Source organism: Tympanuchus pallidicinctus, unplaced genomic scaffold, assembly GCF_026119805.1.
Source record: "Tympanuchus pallidicinctus isolate F22 unplaced genomic scaffold, pur_lepc_1.0 scaffold5, whole genome shotgun sequence".
Lineage (NCBI taxonomy): Eukaryota > Metazoa > Chordata > Aves > Galliformes > Phasianidae > Tympanuchus > Tympanuchus pallidicinctus.
In genome coordinates, this window is record NW_026294769.1 from 18,671,024 (window position 1) to 18,692,680 (window position 21,657).

A 21,657-nucleotide genomic window follows, 5' to 3' on the forward strand; every position below is an offset into this window, starting at 1 on the left:
ATTATGATTTATCTGCCCCTACATCATTCGTACAGTTAGTTGAAATGAGCTCCAGTGCAAGACATGTACTTACCCACTGTACTTCTTCTCTATATGGAAATCCAAGCCAATCACACACACAGGCATACATCTGTGAAAAGCCTCCTAGAAATAACACAAGAGAATATTTAACATAATAGTAAAACAGACATCAAAAGCATACTTGAATACTCGAACATATAACCAGCCTTTCAAAACTCACTCTCCTTTTCCCTCAGAAGGTCATCCATTGTGCTGCTGAAAGAAACTAAAAGAAACTGAGACTATCCTATCTTTGTAATACCCATCAGGTTGCAAGAAAGCTTAAAATAGTGCCTTCACCTACCAATCAGAAGTCTACTCCATACTAATTACACCTTAAAACTAATTACACCTTTACAAGCTTCTACCAGAAATAGAATTAGACTTCCTGACACTGCTATTCCAAGCTTTTTATATTTGAGCATTCAAATTCATTCTCACCACAAGGTCCAAGTTCTGCCACTGTCTGACTGTCCCACAGGGCCTGGAGATTAACCAGTCTTTCTGAAGGCTCCATTGTTACTTTTTTCAGAATCCTCCTAAATGCAAAGGGGAAGAAGTATTCACGATTTTAAAAATATTTTAAACCCGTACCACTGTATGCACTCAATAGCATTCATTTTAAGCATGACTTTAAGTGAGTATACAGGAAGAGTTAGTATCTTTAATACAACTCAATTCTCTGCCTAGAAGTCAAACATACCATGATACAGACTAGCATGAGTAACATTTACTTGCCTCTTCCCTCCTTCCAATAAATTAACACTGCAACTACTGAAGCCCGATGCTGTGACAAGGTCACTCAAGCTAAGTAGGTGTTGGACTCTCAACTATGACAAGGTTGCCAAAATAGGAAGGGACCACAGAACAATAGAATGTCTCAGGTTGGAAGGGACCTCAAAGATCATCTAGTTCCAACCTCCTGTCATGGACAGGGCTGCCACCCACTCCATCAGGTTGCATGGGGGTCCATCCAACCTGGCCTTGAACCTCCAGCACCCACAGTTTCTTTGGGCAGCCCGTGCCAGCATTTCACCACCCTCTCAGTAAAAAACTTCACCCTGACATCTGATCTATATTGTACAGAGATGTGCTAGGAGACATGGCATTACTAACTACATACAAAACTATGGTCATCTACCCATATGCTTTTAATCAGTAAAAGCAGTGTGCTGCTAAGAGCCACAGAATCTGCTGAGCAACCTCCAGGCTGCACATGAGATATCTAGCTCTAATCTTTGCAATTTGATAGGGTTCTTACTCCTCTAGGTAAAACCGCTACCACTTATTGGTTTAAAGAAAAGAAAATACATGCTGTTCTGAATTAGAGAACACCCTCAAATTCCAGAATTCCATAAAACAAAGGAAAACAAATGATAAGAGATATTAATAGGAGAAACCTCTTTTCCAATTCTTGCATGTTCTGGTCCTATATTATGTGCATAACTCCAGTGCCTTAATCCCAGAAAACTACCTGAGAGGAGAGCAATCTATACCGCTACACAAAATGCTCCAGCAGCATTCTCCACAAAGCCAAGAAAAAACCTGTACAGGGCTCAAGGCCTCCACGGACTCACACATCTCACACAGCCTGAAGGCCCTGTTCACTCTGCTTCTCTTGTCTGTATTTCTCACATCACTACTGAGGTTCAACAGCAACTTTGTTCACAAGCATTCACTTGTGTGCATGTTTTCTGAAGGAAGAACTCCACCTCTATTGAGCAGTTAGTAATACTGAAAGAGTGATAATGTGGAAACAAAAACAAATTGCCAGCTGGAGTACATGAACTTAAATTCTTACTGTATCTACAGGAAAGCTGAATAATAAAGACACATCCCCAAAACAACACATGTAAATTTAGGCTCACCACTTACATCTAATGCCTCTTTAAAAAGCTTACTCAAAAGTAAATAATACCTGAAGAACTCTTTTAGATGGATCATTACCTATAACACTGCTAACAACTGGGAGCTGATGAGAAATAGTAGTACAGATGCATTGTCTTGTAGAAGGGGATGAAGGCAAGGGCAAAGAGAAGAAAAAATGAAAGAAAGACCACTGAGAATTGCAGCAAGATGATAAAATTCAGAGGCAGAAGATAGCACAAAAATACACAATACAGTCACACAAACAACAAAGAGAAGGTGAAAACAGTGCAGAAGGAAGGAAAAGGAACCTAGAAAAGTGGATGTATGATTCAAGGAGGCAGTTATTCCATGCAAAGTATATGACAATGCCCAGGGCTCAGCACTGAAGAGCAAGACTCCCAGCTGTGTGAAACATTTCAACTATTCAAAAATTCAAATTAAACAGAAACTTTCCCTCCACAAAAAAACAAAATACCACAGAACAAAACCTACTGAAGAATACTGAAGGTCACTGCTGTTTATGGAGAGAGGAATAAACTAAAACAAAAAGCTTCAAAACAATATGTATCTGAGGTTGGCGAGGCAAAATAAGGAAGAACAAAAATCTCAGTTACCTGTATTGACTCTTAAAAACAAAGGCTCTTTTGACCCCATAGGGCATGCCCTAGCTGCACTGCCTCATGGTTCTGCCATATCCCTCAGAAGACCTACATAAAGGCTCAGTGCTTGCCTGCTCAAGTTGTCTCTTCCTGATGTAAGGACAAAAAGCAGTGGCTTGCCACAGATCTACTCAGGCTACTGTTGCCCTACAAGACACTTACACTGGAGAGAGTCCAGGAAATATCTTCCTGAGGCAGGTTCCAATGTGCGCCAGCACCTCATTCACATCCTCAGAGGACGCCATCTTCATGGAGATGCTGCATTTCTCAGTTTCCATAATCAGCTGTAAACAAGAGGGCATGAGGGCAGGGACAGGGTGTCATCTCATTCATACCCGTTGAAAAAGGTCCGCATTGTGAATGTCAACTGAATGCTTTGCATGCCAGCAAGAATTTGCTAATCTTTAATACACAGTATGAGTGTTTCTGGTAGAGTTTCTGAAGTTCTTAAACATATGAGAACTGCATTCTCAAACTTTGCTTTTCCTAACAGTGCCTTGCTTCCCACGGGAATAAAGGCTTCCAAAGATCATGACCTCAGTTAGCACTTCCAGCACCAAGAACTTTTCACACTATTGTCCTGTTTTGAAACACTTCCCAGAACACCAGAAGTGAGTGCAGCCTGACAGGAAACTATTGAGCAAACAGGGGCTGCTTCATCAAGTAAAAAGTAAAAGTTTTTAAGGGCTGCAGTTCTCTGGAAAAGCTCTCATGCTTTAATCCACGCTGTTTAAGAAAACTTTAGGGTAATGCATGTCTAATTTTAAGTGAGGCAGTAACTGAGCTAACGTAACCACTCAGTGTCTGGGGAATACGTGCTTCAACTAGGAGAGAAATAAAGCCACCTACTACTAGTCTCTGCTATATATGAGTGTTCAGAATCACACTGGATTATTGTATGAATGACTCATCAAATGTGCTGCTGCTCTTGGCTGCATCACAGGAAGCCATGAAATACTTCTGTCTTCTCCAAAAAGTCTGTGTCAATTTTTTTATTTTTTTTTTTAGATTAGATACAACATAAATAGAGAAAGAAGCCTGTGCCTAACACTGTCATCGTCTCAGTACACTTCTGTCTTCATTTTGGAGGGGACACTGAGCAATACACAAGAGAAATTAATTTTTTATTGAAAATAGTTCCTGGAATTCTCTCTTCCAGTTCCCAGCTCACATCTAGGGCTGTCATCAGGAAAACTCCAGAAGAGGCTGCATTATCCCAGAAGCTCACAGAATCTTCACACCTTTTGGCACTACTGAAAATTCTTTCAGAGGGTTGTTGTCATTCACTGAAGTTGTACCAGTGGACAAAGTCCATATGTGTTCCCTTACCACCAGTACTGCCACACCATTTCCTCTATCACTCTGCCCAATGTTATATTAGTGTTGGAAGTACTTCATGGCTTTCTAAAAGATGCCTAGCATGAGAATAAGACCTTCAGATACCAGGAAGATAGCATGATGTTTGCAGGAAAGCTGTAACACCACCATTCGACCTGCAAGGAACCATCATGGATTTCACCTGTCTTCAGTTAGAAGTTGTGTTACAATACAAGTGGATGCAAACATGCAAAACCTTACAAAATGTTTTAGGAAAACGGTATGCAAAATGAAGCTGCTGAGAATCAGGACCTTTTCTCATAAAACCTGCAACAGCAATTGACCAATAACAATTATCTTTGGCTACCGTAGCCTTTTATTTGAAATAAATGAGGCCACAAACCATACACAGAGTTTACTGAATGTCTCCCATTTAGAAAAGTAAACCTCTTGACTTTTTTCCCCCTAAAAGAAAGCTTCAAAAATCAGGTTGAAAATGTAATGTTAAATACAAAGGCATTTCAGAGTTCAAATATAGTGCTAGATGTTCCTACGTTTTAAACTCTTTAAAAGCCAAATATATCTGAAACACACACAGTCTTTGATACAATTGGACTGTCAAATCTCATCAACATATTAATCTTATGAATGAATGATATATTAAAGCCATTGTTCTTTCCATTATCTTCTCTTTGACATTCACTTTTTTTCTGGGCACGTAACCAGCTGTCAAATATATTTTGAGTTATATACAGAATAATACATACAGTAGGCATCAAGAGTAGTTTCTGTCTGCACTGTAAGCAGCAGCTTTCAGTTTCATCACAAAGTTGTATACCACAAAAGCCATTCAAGCTTGCATAGTGATGATTACAATAGCAGCCACCACTTGTTCTATCATTTCTGAGAAAAAAACACTCGAGAAAAATTAAAACTTGCATTGCTCCAACTGAGCTATGAAAATGCAGTATTTCTTACCTCACCTGCACAACAGATTCTGAATTCTTATCACTGTTGACAGACTTTACAATCAGAACGAACCTAAGAATTCAAATGTGCGTTGTGCTCACCAGATGGAGACATCTACACAATAGAGTACAAACTCCCTGGCTGGAACAGATTTAGCACTGAGTACACAAGTACCTTTTATCTGTAACACTGCCAGTGGTACCACGTATCAGCGTGTCACAACTTGATTTCTGAAAGCACTCACCTGACCTGGCTTACAGGAAGTTACTCCTTGGATTTCCAAGTAGCTGAAAGTTAGTTCTAACTGCAGTAAAAAAAGAAAACACCACATCAGTACAAATATCATCTTGTATAAAAAGCACTGATACTTTCAAATGAGGTTAAAAAAAAAAAAAACATTGAGCAGGGCTACCATTGTTCTACATTGTTTCCTGTAATTGACATTCAGTATTTGTTAATATTTGCTGATATTTTGCACTCAGAGGACATGTTGGCTTGTTATAGCTTCAGCTACTAGAGGTTAAAGGGATATCACATTGTACATTCACTGCAAGCACACAAACTTTTAACAAATTTTTTCACAAAAAATTATTATAAAAAGCAACACAGGTTTATATAATATCCTACTGAACAATTTTTGTGAATGAATAATCATTCAGTAAAATACTTACAGCATCATATATTATTCTTTCATTAGTTACACTGATGACAGGCATGACTTTTTTTCTGCAGAGAAGCTAAAGGGACACATGCACGTACTATATATACATAAACTTATATACGCATTATGCTCAAGATCACTGTAGAGCATCTAAAAGTTTGACAGGAAACAATACACCGTGTTTTCCTGACTGAGTTATCCAGAGATCAGACAGGATATGCAAGAAGGGTGAAGGTATGTAATCCAAATGGACCTTGGAAGAGGTAGAGACAGGAATGTCCCTGCCCTGAGGGCAGATCTAAGGCTATAAGCATTTTGCCAAGACCTGATTTCACAACCACGTGGATGAATTGGCAGCTCAGATACACAGAAAGCAATAAACAGCTTTGACTGAATCAAAACTATAGGGTAAGACATCAGCATGGTCATTTCCTTTTATTTGTCATTAAAACCATTGTAACTGCACAGCTTGTTTTAACTTTGTACATTAAGACCCTGCAATTCATGTTATCCTAGTTTAACTGTCAGGGTACTCTGAGGCTAACTAACAAACACCATGCTATAAAGGCACTTCTTCTCCTATGCTAATTAAATGAAACAATTAAACATATCAGAATATTTGACACTTATTTACTCAAGTCACAACGAAATGCTAAAAAAAGTCTCTGTGACTGAAATCCTTCATAATTTGCAAATTGTTTAAGTGCCAAAGTTAAGTTCTGCTTTTCCTAATATGCAAACCTAAGTATACACACACACAATCAAAAATATGCTTCTGCTTCTGAGAACAGCTTACACAGATCTCCACTCACAAATTCATTCTGCAAAAGTCTTGACTAGAATTAGTAAATGCCAGATTTACTAATGATTAATGCCAGCGTGGTCATCATTCAATAAGTACAGTCCTTGTTTTACAGCAAAACCACAGAATAATTCTACACAATACCTATCTGAAATTATGAAATACTTCTTTTTATAGATTTTTAAAATGCATAACCTTACTTATTATCTAAAATTCTATCCTAAAAATCGTTTTAAGAGTCTGAGTGTGGCTCACTTAGGGAACCTATAGTTAAAAAAAATGGCTAATTTCACAGTTTTGAGTTTTTTCAATCAAAACTTACCGAAAGCTGGCACTAGAAGTATGCTTTAGAAATACTGTGGGCCTATGACACATCCAACTTTTATTAATGTTGCAAGTATAGGCTGTAGCAAGAATTAGTAGGCATTAAGTGTTGCTCTTCCTTTCCTACTAATCCATCTAGATTAGTGGAAATGAACCAACTGGGCCACAGCACAAAGCACAGTAATATCCGTGCTCTAAGGATATTCATTTAAGTGGATATTACACTTAGTCAGCCTTCATTCCCTTAAGCTTCCATCCTTGCTTAGTAGATTAAATAGGGCTCACCAGCAGTGTTTAAGAAAAGGTGAAACTCACAATCAGATTTAGCAGCAAGTCACTCAGTATCAGCCATCTAAACACACTCAGTCGTGCAACAGTGCTTTGGAGTAACAAGGTGTCTTTGCTGCATGTTCTCAGCTGTCTTGCTAGGAGTGGCTGTGTACTAGTTGTGAGGAAGCTCTCGGGCTCGGAAAGCTGATGAACAGCTTCTGAAAATATTACAGACCTCAGAAAATCCAGCAAGTTCTGTTAGTTCTTCTACAAAAGCATTTTCACACAGTCACTGGGCCCATCAGGTCCCAGTCCCTCTCCATCAGGGCCATGAAGAGCAGGGTGCCCAGGCCCATGGCCAGGCAGCATCTGGAGATCTCCAAGGAGGAGACTCCACTGCCCCTGGGCAGCCTTTGCCAGTGCTTGCTCATTCTCACAGTACAGCTGTGCTGCCTGATGTCTAGACAGAACCTCCTGTCTTCCAGTTTGCACCATTTAGTTTCAACCATCCTAATAACTGTTGATATATACTAACTTTAGTTTTGACATAGATCATGAGCAGTTTCTTCTTTCTTCTACTTATTACCACTAAAGTCACAATTTTACAAATACAGCGTGTTCATCAACTAAGTAATTTCAGAACAGCAAAAATTAAAACCTAAATCAAAAAAAGAAAAATTTAAAAAGGTGTCTGTAATTCTGCAATTATAAACTGAGCCTTCACAAGCTTTCTCATGATGATAGCTTTGTTATGGGCTATTTAAGAGAGTCACCAACAACCCTGCTCCTCATACTGCCATCGCACTGACATTGAAACTATCTGACATTTGTTCATCATATCCCTGTTGCCATGCCACCAGTCACCAAGCTCTGTCTGAAAACCAGGCCATAAATCACTGCGATCCAAAACCCAAGAGACAACCAAAGACACCTATGCTGCAGGGATGGGGTGATCAACTGAGGGAAATAAATTTCTGCAGGCTTTCACACCTGATCTGCTCCTTAAACTAAAAACAAGGACTGGTCACATTTATCAGTAACCACAACTGAAAATCTTGTAACAGTATTTACATTTATTGATTCAACTTTTTTTTCTAGTAAGCATACCTACATACACACATACTTATGCACACATGCATGTGCAAATACACAAATACAGATCTGCATACATATGTAATATACAACAAAATAGTATACATGTCAAATTTATATTCACTAATTTCAAATAGGACAAGAGATGATCTTCCAAGACAGCCATTATAATTCACATGAAAATAAGCTTTCTCTGCTACAATCATTACAATTTTTTTCCAGGAATAATAATAATTCAATATCTTTCGTGAGTCAGGTTGTCAAGATGTTTCCAAACTGAACTGTAATCCCCACAAAAAATCATTAGAAAACAGTGGAATTTAATAAAAATTATAATTTCTGTCTCCACATATCCTATTTGCGACTAGAAACTCTACAGGACGTACTGTCAGTTAACTTCTTTAGACATAAATTGACCCACTATAAAGGTCATAGGGCTCATATTGCAGTTCTTCAAGTTGATATTTCCAGCTTAATTCTTTACCCACCTGAATTTCTAGAAGTTAAAATTCTTCTGGCAGAGTTTATGCAAAGTGCTGAACTCATTTAGGACAGATACCAATGGAAGCACTATTTTAAGAAACTTAACACTATGTAGTGTGTTATTCATTGTGACTTTTTTAAACAGATGTACAAGTGTAACGAAAATGTGCTAAATTTATGGAACTCACGTTTATATCTAAAATACAGAATAGTTGCAGAAGCTTTACCTTGGTGGGAATGCGAGATGTTAACAGAAATGCCCGACATGATGCCAGTACCTGTGAAAAGAAAAAAAATTAAGAAGTAATTATCATGAATACTATCAAGTAGCTCTCCAACAAAAGTCCTGAAAGCAGAGTGAAAAAATCTTCAGTAGTGAGCTTGACAATTCCCTTTGCTGTCATATATTGAGGGCAGCAAAACTGGGCTCTGATCCAGTACAGCAGGGTGAATAGACTGCTGCAATCTGGTCATCTGTAAACTACTTAGTGTGGCATCGAAGTGGAAGAAATTTATTTCATCAGTCTCTTGAGAACATCTAATAGCAACCCTAGTGACATTTCAAAAAGAAGCGAGGATGAAAAGTCCTAACGGGAACACATCATGTACTTAAACATAACTAAAATATGCAATATAAGCTTGATATTCTTAGTCATTTAAGAGACTACAAGTAAACAATTTCTTTAGATACACATGGTGTGTTTCTAGAGTAACAACGCAAAGATTTTGCAGTGACACCAAATGCTTTTCTCCTCTGGCAAGGACAATGGGAAAACGTGATTAGATTAGTGAGAACAGTGAGCCCAGGGAGAAAGCACAATGGTACTGAAAGATTTTGAGTGTTATTGCCAAATCAAATGCAGTGATATATAGAAGTACCACTTAAATTTCCAGTAGCACAATCTGCTCGCAGATCTCAAGCCCTGTAAAAGCAGTGAATCATTTTGCAGAACTACAGTAGTGCTTCTGATTTACCTGCCTGGGGAATAAGCTACCATTGGCCCTATCTTTCAAGACAAAAAAAAAAGTGAATCTAGTTTTCAAATCCAGATTCAAACATAGCTGCCCATAATATTTGCACACAACTCTCCTGGGATCCACTGTGGAGGATTAAGCCCTCAGCCACACCCCATGGTGCTGCTTACACAGGGTCTCTTTTACAGGATAACACTGAAAGTGACCACCACAAGTAAGAAAAGTGCAAACCAGGTAACCAGAAGGCTGGAACACAGTTATACTGGAAAAGGACATCCCAGCAGAGATATCAGAGCATCTCCCCACGTGTTGGATGTTCCAGTGCTCCTGGAGTGATTCTGCCAACACTAAAAAAGCTGAAGCATTCACATGCTTTACAGAGATGGATTTACATTCAGAGAGCTGCTGTAAGACGATATTTCGCATTCATCCTGTAAATATATGATTCTTGAGCAATACAGCTATACAAACAAACAAAAAAAGCCACCACCACCCCACATCCACCCAGTTTTCTTCAATTTTCATAGCTGGGACTGTCACAGGCAAATAGGAGTTGGATTTTTACAGTCAGACAGAGATAAAGTCAACCATCTCCACAAAGTCAATGTTCCATCTTGACAACAGCCTAGACTTTCTTTCAAAAAATGCTAGAATTGACCGAGAGGAAGCTTGGCATTCATCACAATTTCAGCTGCTACAATCCATGAATATGTATCCTGACCTCTGACAGGATCCGCTCCAGCTCACTGCTTGTTTGCTTTTTCCTTCTTTTCAAAATGTTATGCAGCATCTGCATTTTAATGTCAGCATTTTTGTCCGTGTTCAGAAACAGGGGAGCCTCTACTGCAAAACCAGCGCAGACTTGTCTGATAAGCTGAGAATGGTAACAGTGCTCAGGGCCCTCTTTTTCTCCTTGGTACGGGCACAGCTTATAAACAAATAATGGCTATCAAGATACCTGCTAACTCATTTTGCTGCAGATAATGCTCTGCGTCACTGATACTACTTGCAAGGGCAACAAAACACGTATCATGGGCTACTTAAAAGGACCTATCACCTCCTTTTCCTTCCCCTGTGAAATACTACACTGACGCCAAAGGCGGAGGAACCAGAGGTGTTCTCACTCTCACAGTTCAAGTCCCCATTTAAGAGCCAGTGTTATTTTGTGAAGGAAGTCTCAGATCTCTGCACATTTCCCTAACATGAATAATGAATGTATGTTTAATTGCACAATTGTCAAGGGCTTTCTGAAATATCCAGAAGTGCTGGATTCTATGAACAGGTAGATTCTAGATTTCCTGGAGTTTTTAATTTCTCTATATAAAGAAAATAGAAAGCAAAAGGTAGCCCCTAACTACTCTCTAGCTGTTCTCAAGCTTTTTACTAAGGATTTTGCTTCTCTTATGCTTATTTTACACTTGGGGCACCTTAAGTATAGAAGAAATAATCAAAGTCATACCAACAGCCAGAGGAACAAATCACAGAATAAAGAATGGTTTGGGTTGGAAGGGCCCCCAGTGCCTACCTAGCTCCATCCTGTGCCATAGGCAGGGCTGCCCCCCAGCAGCTCAGCTGCCCAGGGCCCCATCCAACCTGGCCTTGAGTGCCTCCAGGGATGGGGCACCACAGCTTCTCTGGGCAGCTGTGCCAGCACCTCATCACCCTTACATAAAGAATTTCCACCTAATACCTAACCTAAATGCCCCTCCTTTTAGATTAAAGCCATCCCCCACTGTCCTACCGCTATCTACCTGTGTGAAAAGTCAGTCTCTTTTCTGAGTCTTCCAGCAACAGCTCTGTACAAAGTGCATCCTTGCTTAGAACACACCAGAAACATTGATCAAGCATGGTTTGTAACCTACATTGCTTTGAGTTAAGAAAGCATCCACATGTTCAGCTCCTCCATAACAGCTTTCCTGTGCATCCCATTCTAGGGAACCTGCAGGGGGATGGTCTAAATGATTACCAGAGGTTCTCTGTAACCCCTACAATTCTGTGATTTTGTTAGGTTACAAGTGGTATTCAATCATTAATAACATTAATGAATGACCAGAAAATAAATGCATGTGGTGTATAGAGATTGTCCCCTTAGCACACCTGCATGCTAAAAGGCTTACAAGTAACTGATGTGACAGGGAGCAAAGCACGTACATATCACCACATATTCTCCTGTGAGAATGGGTCAACAAAGGGGAAGTACATTCAGTGCACAGCCATTTCAGCCTACCTTCCTACTCCACCTTTTTTCAAGCACAAAGCAGTATTATCACTGGAATGTTAAATGACTCCTACACACAGACAGACACAAGCTCATGATTTCTTAATGTTTTTAGTGCTCTGAATTCCATAACATTCACTACACTGTTCAATGTATACACAAAAAATTTAAATTTGAAAAATAATTCGGCAGTATTCATCAACAACATATCTTGGAAATTACTCCTGCAGAGATTCATAGTCTAGAAGACTATATTCTATTTACTAGAATAAGTAATTCCCTTCAGTACATAAACTTTGAACTCAGATCCTCCGTGAGTACACAAAACGAATATCCAGATGCTTTTGTGATTTACTGTCAAATACCAGCCTGTCACCCATTCCCATCACTGTATGTTTAACTACCAGGGCTACATTGGGTTAGCATTGGGTTAACCAGTCCATCAGTCTTCGTTAGGTCGTTAGTTGCCCTAATGCATCAATTTGGCCAGACAGGCCACAGCAACTCCAGCAACCTCGTCTATATTTAAAGTGGTTTCAAATTCACAAGCAAATGAAACAAGTCTTTTACAAAACACTACCCTTTTCCAAACGCCTTGGAATAAAGAGTTCTGGAAAACACACTGATGAAGTACACAGTGATCACACACAGGCCTTTGCAATGAAACAAAACAACACAAAACAGCCCCAGCAGTTCACTGGCCAGAGGAGATGCATGATGCTCACCCCATTCATTAGCACATTTGGAAACTGCACTTTGCTGAAGAAACAAATATATATATTAGTCAAAAGTGTTTATCTTTCTGAAAATTCGATTGATAGAGATATCTGAAAAAAAAAAATCCATACTTTTTTGATCAAATGTTGCAATTTTACCTTTTAAAATACACTGTCTGATCCTTTCCATTCCATTTTCCCCTAATTGCCATTTTTGTTAGCCTCAAACTGCTTCAGTCCCTTCCTTCATAATTTACTTGAGGAAAGAAGTATCTGTGACAGGTTTTGTTATTTAGAAAGCTACTGTTTAGAGAATTCCCTGAAGGGATTTTTTTTTTTTAATGTAACTTGTAGTTATATCATCATTATTTTTAATCATTATTACTATTATCCCAGATATGACTTTTTTTTTCTTTCCAGTCTCCATGCTTACTAGTTGCTCTACGATTTCTGTCATAAGCATTCCATTACTACTACTGGTTCAATATCTAATGCATGCATAATAGCATGAAGTAAATCAGCAGCATTAATACACTTTTTGTTTTGTTAAAAGGCGGATGAATCAATACGTGTTAGGCCATCCAGTCTCTTTCAGTCCCTCTAGGACAGATGGTTCATTTCCTGCGTTGCATGTCTGCTTTTATACATGCCTCCATCTCGAAGTGATGGAGTTCGATCAGATAAAAGGCCCTTTCCAGCACTAAAGAGACTGGAGCTAGTTTCGAGTGAGGCAGTCTGTGCTAAAAGCAATGAACTTTTTTTGAGGGCGATTGGACTGAATGAACTCCAGAGGTCCCTTCCAACCCCTACAATTCTGCCATTCTGTAACAGCCCTGTCGGAAGACGTTAGCTGACACCCTGCAGGTCCTTCTGGAGAGCTGATTAGTCCAGGCTCACCACAAACATGCATGCCACTTCGAAACGGCACAGCGTGTTTTCCCTGCAGAGCACTGCCTGGAAGCTGACTGCAAGGCTCTAGGTAGCACCACCATCACCCGCCCACAGTGATCTGAGGCATCTCAGGTCAAATTTGACTTTGATCATTTGCTCTTGGCTACTTTCAAAGTATCATCTAGGAGTTGAATTGATGATATTTACGGGTCGCTTCCAACTCAGGCTTACCTGTTATGACCCAACAGTTTTTCTCCTATCCATACTTCCGGACGGCAAAGTATGGTATGGAAAACAGTTGTTAGTCGAATGGGCTTTTTACCAGAAAGTGGAGTTAGATGTCAGAATGGCTGGTAATAAATCTACTGTGTTTCGAGAAAAGAAGAAGCAAGTTTCAAGTTGATTTGCCGAACAGGACAGGGAACACCACAAGATGGCATAGTGGAGTGCTTCGTTTGAATTGACCTTTCAGGCTACGTTTAGCAGAACCTTTTAATACAGATGTTTACTTTGCAATTGGAGAGCTGTTCCAATATTCAGAAACATTTTTACTTCAGAGGCAACAAAAAGATATATCCTTATTTCAAAGCTGACAAAAACAAAGTCATGAACACAGATAGTGGCAAAACTAGAAAAAGAAGCTTGGAGTAAATGGCCGCTAATTCAAGAGTGAGAGAAGAAACAACATAGCTTGGAGGTTTGTCAGCAAATTAAAATCTCCCACCTACAAATTTTGTTCATTACCTCCTCCAACAGATGTAACTCCACTACTATCACATTAATCACACTGTGCTTTTTTAACACCTGGAGTGTGAATGAATATAGGCACTTGCTATACAACCCTGTATGCAACGTGTAACTGCTGCAGCAGGTACTCATCTTCAGAAGGAGATTACCTGTGGCACCCTGAGGGCAGCCCCTGCACTGAAGCAGCTTGGGATGTGATCACTTGTGGGGCAGACTGGACTCTCAACTTGAAGAGCTCAAAAACTTTGTATCTTATCCTCTCATTTTCACTAACCGAAGAGATGCTTGCACCCATCATGGCACGGACTTTCAGTATTCTGGGAGATGCCCAACAGAGCACTCAAGCCATGGCGATCCTCTTCAGGCTACAAAACTTTCTCACTATTCTTCTCTTCACTACAAGACTCCCAACCAAACACCAAAAAAGAACAGTGCTGCAGAGCACAAGCCATCTGAAGACCTAATGACTACATTATTTAAGTCCACTATGGCTCAGGAAAATAGGAAACAGAAAGCAGTGGCATTTCACAGCAGGCATGGAGAAAGGGGAATAACATACAGTACTTTTTAACTTATCAATGAGGCATATAATCCAAAAGGGATTTTCCTCCTCTGTGTCTAAGTTAAGGATAAATAGCTCACTAGCACATTTGCATGACTGCATCTTTGTCTTACAATATTTCCCACTTTTGCTATACAAACTTTTGTATACAAACATGATACAGATTAAATGCCAGATTCATGTTACAAAGCACAGTACAAGAATCATTGTAGCAAACTCTAGGTCAAAAACATTTGGTTGGCTTGTAATTTGAAAGACCCCAAACTCCAGCATCCTCTGTTTAACAATTTTTTTTCTTGCACTAGAACTGCTTCTCTCCATTAAAAAAGAGCATGTGAGGCACTCTCTTTAGAAAAACCCTAACAATACCTATTCCTGGCATTAATACTAAGTTTCCCTGTGCACTTTTGAGCAACACTTTTGGTTGCAAGATACAAGGGACTGAAGAATGCAAAGATCTACACACCTTCCCTCTTCCCATCCTGAGCCTCTTTCTGGGTTAATGGACAGCAGATAAAACTGGAAGCAGTTTGGTGGGCTGCGTATGACACTGTTTCTATGCAGAATCAGCTGGAAATAGATTTTGCTGCGTTAGCACTTTTATTCTTATCTTCTTTAACTTTGTCATTTAGAAACGCTAGATTAAATATTTTGAAAACAGCATGTTCTTTGGGGAGAGGTTTGATCGCTTCGTAAGCAAGCTAGACACAACCTTCAAGCAAAATTTTAGACATCAGAAAACAAAAGAAAAAAAATACAAAAACTTCAGGGGCAGGAAAAAAAATATGATCCACAGTGCAAGTATTTTAGAAGAAACTCTTCCGCAATCATTGGTACTTGCTTTTACTTATCAACAATTAAATGAAGATTCATTTAGTGGAGTGCACTTAGCTCCACTTAATATTAAAATGTATTTTAGATTGTAAGCTAAGATCTATTTAGATTGTAAACTACATTTCCCCCAAAGAAAACAAACAAGCACAGTAAAACAATTTTCCACAATACTCACTGCCACAAACCACAGTCTCAATAACCTCAGTCTTGGACAACACCAAGGATTAAGAGCCAGTGAAAGACGTCTGTTTAATAAATCTGCAGGAACATATCTTCGTGCACTCCATGCCCTAGGCAAACTGTCATACCAAACAAAACCAATGGGTGGAGAGTTATGAAAACCTCCAAGCCAAGACAGCTCTTTCCTTAAGTAGCCAGTGTTATGAGTGGAAGACAACATCTTCCCAAGTAGCTCCAGAGAGGATTGCTGAAGATCGGCACTTCATTATCACCTCAGCAGCCTCAGTGCAAGCATCAAGTACACCAGTTTCCTTTTCCTCCTTTTACTTCTCCACAGAACCCTTTTTCCATCTCTATTACCTGTAAAGTAAAAAGTACACGCTGGTACTAACATTGCATTGGCATCCACTCCATTCTTAATTATCTGAGATGAGCTGCAAATCTATCTTTTTATATATTGGTACCATAAAACTGTCAGATTTCAAGGGAGGAATGGTACTTAGTGCTAGATCCAGCCAAGTGGTTATTGAAAAGTCTTTAAAAGCCACTACCACACTTCCAATCTTCCAATCCCTAAACCTGGACTTTTGTTAAACTGTTTTACATTTTATAAGAAAATATTTTTATAGCTATTTTTTTCCTACAGTGTCACATTTCCCCTCTGCTGAAGAAATTGTTTATTTTAGAACTCAAACATACCTTCCAAAAAATAGGAAGAAGAGAGGGAACTACTTCCTTTTGTTCCACAGGGAAGGCAAAACTAGCAGGTACTCTCCAGGTGCCTATTGCCATCCCCTCATGCAATTTCTTTCCCACAGCTCTTGCAGCTTATTTTTTATCTACTGGGAACTGAAGATGGTTGAGGCATTCTCTGCTTGCTTAACCAGTGCTGACCACTCAACCCAGCAGGTAAGCTGGTCAGTAAGGAGCTTTTCCTGGAAAAAAAAAAAATAAAAACCACAAAAGCTTCCTTGTCTGACACTTCACCATTGCAGCCGTAAAAACAAGGTATGAGCAATGGCCCCACTGCCATCATAGGGCCAATCCCTTCAGGCATGTTGTCAGACAGGAGAACTTCTTAGGAAATTCTGCAACAGACGGACGAATTGTCCTGTTTACACTGCTCCCACCTGCTTCTGCTCTGCATGCAGTTCTTGAGAAATATACAAGCAGGAAACCTGGAGGCTGGGCCAGCTTTGCCAGTTCTGACAGCGACACGGCTGGTTGCACCTGCATCCCAGCTAGCTGGAAAGGTCAGGAATTACCACATTCCAGAAAAGCAACTTTGCCTTTAACATTCTGTAAAAAGTACTTGCAGTTTCACCCTAGTCCTAACACACTGTTCTGTGTGCCTAAAAAGCACTGGTTGCACAGGCTGGGCAGAAACCACCAAGTAACAGTTGTTAGCTTGTTATTATTACATGCACTCCTTCATAAAGCCACACGATGTCAATTATCTAAAGCTGATTATTGTTAAAAATGAATATATTCCTAATATTAAAGATATTGTAATGCTTTCCAGTTTTGTGAGGATTCCTTCTGAAATGTCACCCTAATATTACCAGTATTTTATTCATAGAGATCCTTATAGAGTATATCAACTTGATAAAATGCACGTAGCAAAAAAATATCCCTATTTATCCAGGAAGAACATAAATTTCCAAAAGAAAATAGGGATCAAACTTCCAATGCCAACAGAAATCTAAAATTTCTCTAAAAATTAAAAATCACTATACATCAAATACAAAAGCAACAAACAGTTCTGCTCTTTGACCTTAGAAGTATAGCATGTTGCACTTGTTACCCTCAAAAAAAAAATAATCAGTGAGGAGTCAGAGGGCACTGATAATTTGCAAACTACCTTTGCATCTGAAAAAATTAGAAAAAAGTTTGGCTTACTTCCAAAAAAAGCCTGCATGAGGTTCTTATGCAAAAGTCCTCTAAGTTCAAATTGTCTCTCAGAACACTCCTGTGGGCCAATCTTGGTTTTGTAAGCCACGAGCCACATTCTTTATGGCTCACAATCATTGTTCCTTTCATAACTGCCACTCAAAAATCTCAAACACAAAGAGAGCTATCAATTTTAAAAGATAGTTCAGTACTGCAACCTTAAGCCACGGACTCAACTTGTCAATACAAGCTACTAAAGTGTAAGGAGAATTAAATCCTTCTGGGCTTTATCATTTTATCTAGAATCATGATTTACACGCTCTTCAATTTGCAGACTCTTAATTTTTGCTATGGAGGCAGTACAGACTGCTAAAACAGCAGATAAACCTGATAACAGCTTGTGCCCTTTTCAGGCAGCAGTCTCACAAGCAACTTGCTGCCCCTAGTCTCCAGCCAGCCCGGCCCTTTGGTTCTTCCTCACCAAGTCTCCTCCATCAAGTCTGCAACTCCTTCAGCTCTTCTGCTGACCTCTCCATAGCATTTGCACACAGCCCAAAAACAGCCGTTGGGTACCAATAGGAGTAGAGCCACAGGAACACGGTGCTCCAGGTGAGCTAACCACATGAGAACTTCCACCTGTGGCCTTCCAGGCAGGAGTGAGCTCTGCACTGCTTGAAGTCATCCTGTTTTTTTGAGATACAAGCTAGGAAACGTACGGTTTCCTGGAAGAAGACAACATAACTGACAATTGCTGACCCATTTCATAGCATGCCTGTTCTAGGCTTGTGTTTTTCCAAGCATCACACTATTGTACTGACACAGCTCCACTAATGATGAAAACAGAGATAATTCAGACAGACAAAACTCTAAGAAGCCAGGATATTTAAAACTTCAACGGTGGGATCTCTAGGATTGTTTTCACTGCATATTCAATAAGATGGCTAAAAACACAGTCTCTCCTACCACTGGAGATGTATCACTTGGGAAGCATTCAAATCAAAGTCAACACTTCACAGATATAATTTTTCATACTGTATTTTCATGCACTGATTTTTCATCTCTGATATGGGACATTTACAGAAATCTACACACTTACAACCTGTACCTTTATTCTTCAGGTAAGCTGTTCACTGAGCCATTAGTATTAAAGAGAAATAAAAATATCCCCAAAGACCATCAGCTCACTACAGAGACAGACCCTTAGACATAACTTTAACCCCGACACATTAAAACTGCTGCTTTAAAGGCAATACATGTGGGGAAAAAAAAGTACATATTTAAGACATTTGAACCATATTATGTAAGCATTGCTGTTATTTCCTTCTTTTTTTTTTCTTTCTTTTTTTTTTTTTTTTTCCCCTCCTCTTCAAGTTGTGGTTTCTTTGATTCTCAGTGCTGGTGAATAGAGTTTTTTAACTGCAAAACCAAAACCAAATGTTGGTAGTATTTCACAGCAATGTGGAAATGCCACAAAAAAAAAAAAAAAAAAAAAAAAAAAAAAAAAAACCACCACCCAAACACACAACTGCCAACATTCAATCAGGAATTCACTTGCTACTATTGTCCTTGTCACATTTTGTCTCCAGGTAGGATGTTTATACTTACTTTAGATAGTGCAGGATCTCACAAGTGAAGTTTTAGTTTGAATTACAGATAATTCATCTCCATTTTTAAGAGGAAAACCTTTAATTGCAGGTTTAAGTTTACGTCAATTATAAAGAATGGCACTAAGTTGCACACACCAACTTAGCTAAATTTGCTTCCAATGTGACTATTATCCTTAGCCTAACAAAGCTCACATAACATTGATCAGCTATTGCTGGAGTTACACACCATCTATCAATTACTTAAACTTACTTTGATTCTGTCAATGTTATCATCTTCTCAGATGAGTCAGAAAGGAAACAATGCAATCAAGCTGTCTAAATTGCTGATCAATATATGTAAGCCATGACATTTCATATCACTTTTTTTTTTAATCTCTTCTCAAGATATCTTGTTGCCTCTTATTCTAAACATGTTTTATTTTTTATTGAGCTTTGATTCTTATATCAAGACAAATTTTGTACAAATAAAAATAGTACATTAAAAATTCACTGTAAAAGTCTTTGAATTACACAGGTAAGCTTTCAAACACATTGCGAGTGGTTGATCCACAGTCTTGTTAGAAGGTTCACAGGAAAGTGTCCCCAGCAAAACACCAGGTACAATGAAGATTAGAACTCACACACAAACACTTATATTACAGGACTATTAACTGCATTACTCAGAGAAGACCATCAGTGATGTCTGTAACCCAGGAGCTTCTACTACAACAGAAAGATTGAAAGGAAAACCTCACTACCTTGTTCTACCTTCTGTTCCTTTATCAGGGTGCTGCAATCACTCTGTTTGTCTACATCATCATTTTTCCTCTTCAGTCATAATTTAAAAAAAGAATTTAAGAGATCTTTTGTTTCAGACAGAGATCATATAGTATACATTTTTTTGGTAGATTTTTAAAGTTGCTCCCACCTTAGAAGCAATTAGCACATATACATGTGACTGAGGTCCAGATTAAAAAACGCAGGTGCCAGGAGCAAGTAAGTCAACCCTTTGAAGAAAAGATGCCTGATAGCGGGATTTTAACTTAAAGTGCTACCTCTATATCCACTTTGCATAACAAAGATTGCAGCACTCCATCTGAGAACACTATCACCAGAGCAGTAACTTCAACTCCTCCCATGCCTGTTGCAGGAGTTGTGGAAATGGAGTGTCTGTCATTAACAAAAAAAGTCTGAAAAACTTTAAAATATGCAACAGTAACAAAAGGTTTGCTTCAGTTTTCCTGGAGTCCCACGCAAACACCTAAGAGCTCTCAAAGCATGTCACTGACCCCTCACAGCACAAGCCACTTAATTCTGTGAAGCTTCTGAATTGCCAGAAATTAGCTAGGATATGAAAGCACAACATCCTTCCTAATGTTCACTGTTTATAATATGGCCCTGATGTAACAATCTCACCATAAATACATGCTGAACAAATAAAAGCTATCTAGAAGCACTGGTAATTGATAACATTTCCTTCAAAAGGGTAAAAGCCTAAGGTCACAGGATTCCAGGAACCCTGCACAGGAGCAGTGCTGCAATTGTCTGATGGCTCCACATCAAAAGAACAGGTTTAACAGCCTCAAAAAATATAAGATCAGATGCTGATGTGATGTAATGCACAGCAGCCTCATAGGGACAAAACTCAAATCCTACTGTTCTGGGCATCAATTTCAGAGAGAATTGGAACCTAGTAGAAAGAGTAATCAGTAGACAAGCAATGCTCCTACTGAAGAATAAATTGCAAGGAGGAATAAAAATAAGACTGAATCTGACCAACCTTCAGTTCTGGCTCAGTATGATTCGTTCTAGGAAGAAACAAGAAAGATCGTACTTACTGTTTAAGACCATCTTTTCTGGAAAGCTTGGCTGCTACACAGCCTGCAAATGACAGCTGCTCTGCTCACATAATGTAGGGCCAACATCATCAGGATACACCAGGCTTCCTGACTGTAAGCATACAACTCCTGAAGTTCATGTCCAACTCCAGCTATTGAGTTGATCCACATCCTGAATAGACTCAAAATTTCACCAGGAATTTTTTCTTCCCCATCAGGTCAAAGCAGATAACACGACTAGAGAAGTCCAAACATGTACATTTTGCACAGACTGAAAAAGCGGGTTCACGAAAGGGTTAAATCTGTGCCAAGTTAGGCTGTCCTCATTTAAAAGCAGTGAACACACAACATGTCCTAGGGACTAAGCCCTCTCCCAAAGACAAGTTTACCCTGGGCTAAATTTGTCATCACCTTTCATATGCCCGCATTTCAATCCCAGCACACTCAGTTTTTATGTTTTCAAATGCACAGCCTGCCCTTTTGTCTACAGCTGCTTCAGTGCTATTTGCACCAGGTTTATGCCTGGAGGTCCCTCTGTTCCTATGCCCATAGGTTGAGAAGCTTATAATTGGCAGATCTGGGACACTAAATAATTCTCACAGAACAGCCAGGAAGCTTCTGAAATCAACAAACAAGAAAAAAGAAAATAGCATCTCTATGGGGGAAAAATGAACAAAAACCAGTGACAACATAAAACTTAATGAAAATATTTAT

The 21,657-nt window shown here is 39.2% G+C and overlaps 1 protein-coding gene across 5 annotated transcripts in view; it reads right to left on the reverse strand.

Moving 5' to 3' along the window:
* CARMIL1 (capping protein regulator and myosin 1 linker 1) overlaps positions 1 to 21,657 on the reverse strand; it is a 173,698-nt gene that overhangs the window by 95,231 nt on the left and 56,810 nt on the right. For all 5 annotated transcript variants that reach the window (XM_052703340.1, XM_052703338.1, XM_052703339.1 and 2 more), the window contains exons 3-7: positions 8,734 to 8,784; positions 5,119 to 5,178; positions 2,751 to 2,872; positions 502 to 599; positions 74 to 144 (exon numbers count right to left, since the gene is read on the reverse strand). In XM_052703340.1, the coding sequence (XP_052559300.1) occupies positions 74 to 144; positions 502 to 599; positions 2,751 to 2,872; positions 5,119 to 5,178; positions 8,734 to 8,784 (402 nt within the window). The remainder of the gene's footprint in view (positions 1 to 73; positions 145 to 501; positions 600 to 2,750; positions 2,873 to 5,118; positions 5,179 to 8,733; positions 8,785 to 21,657) is intronic.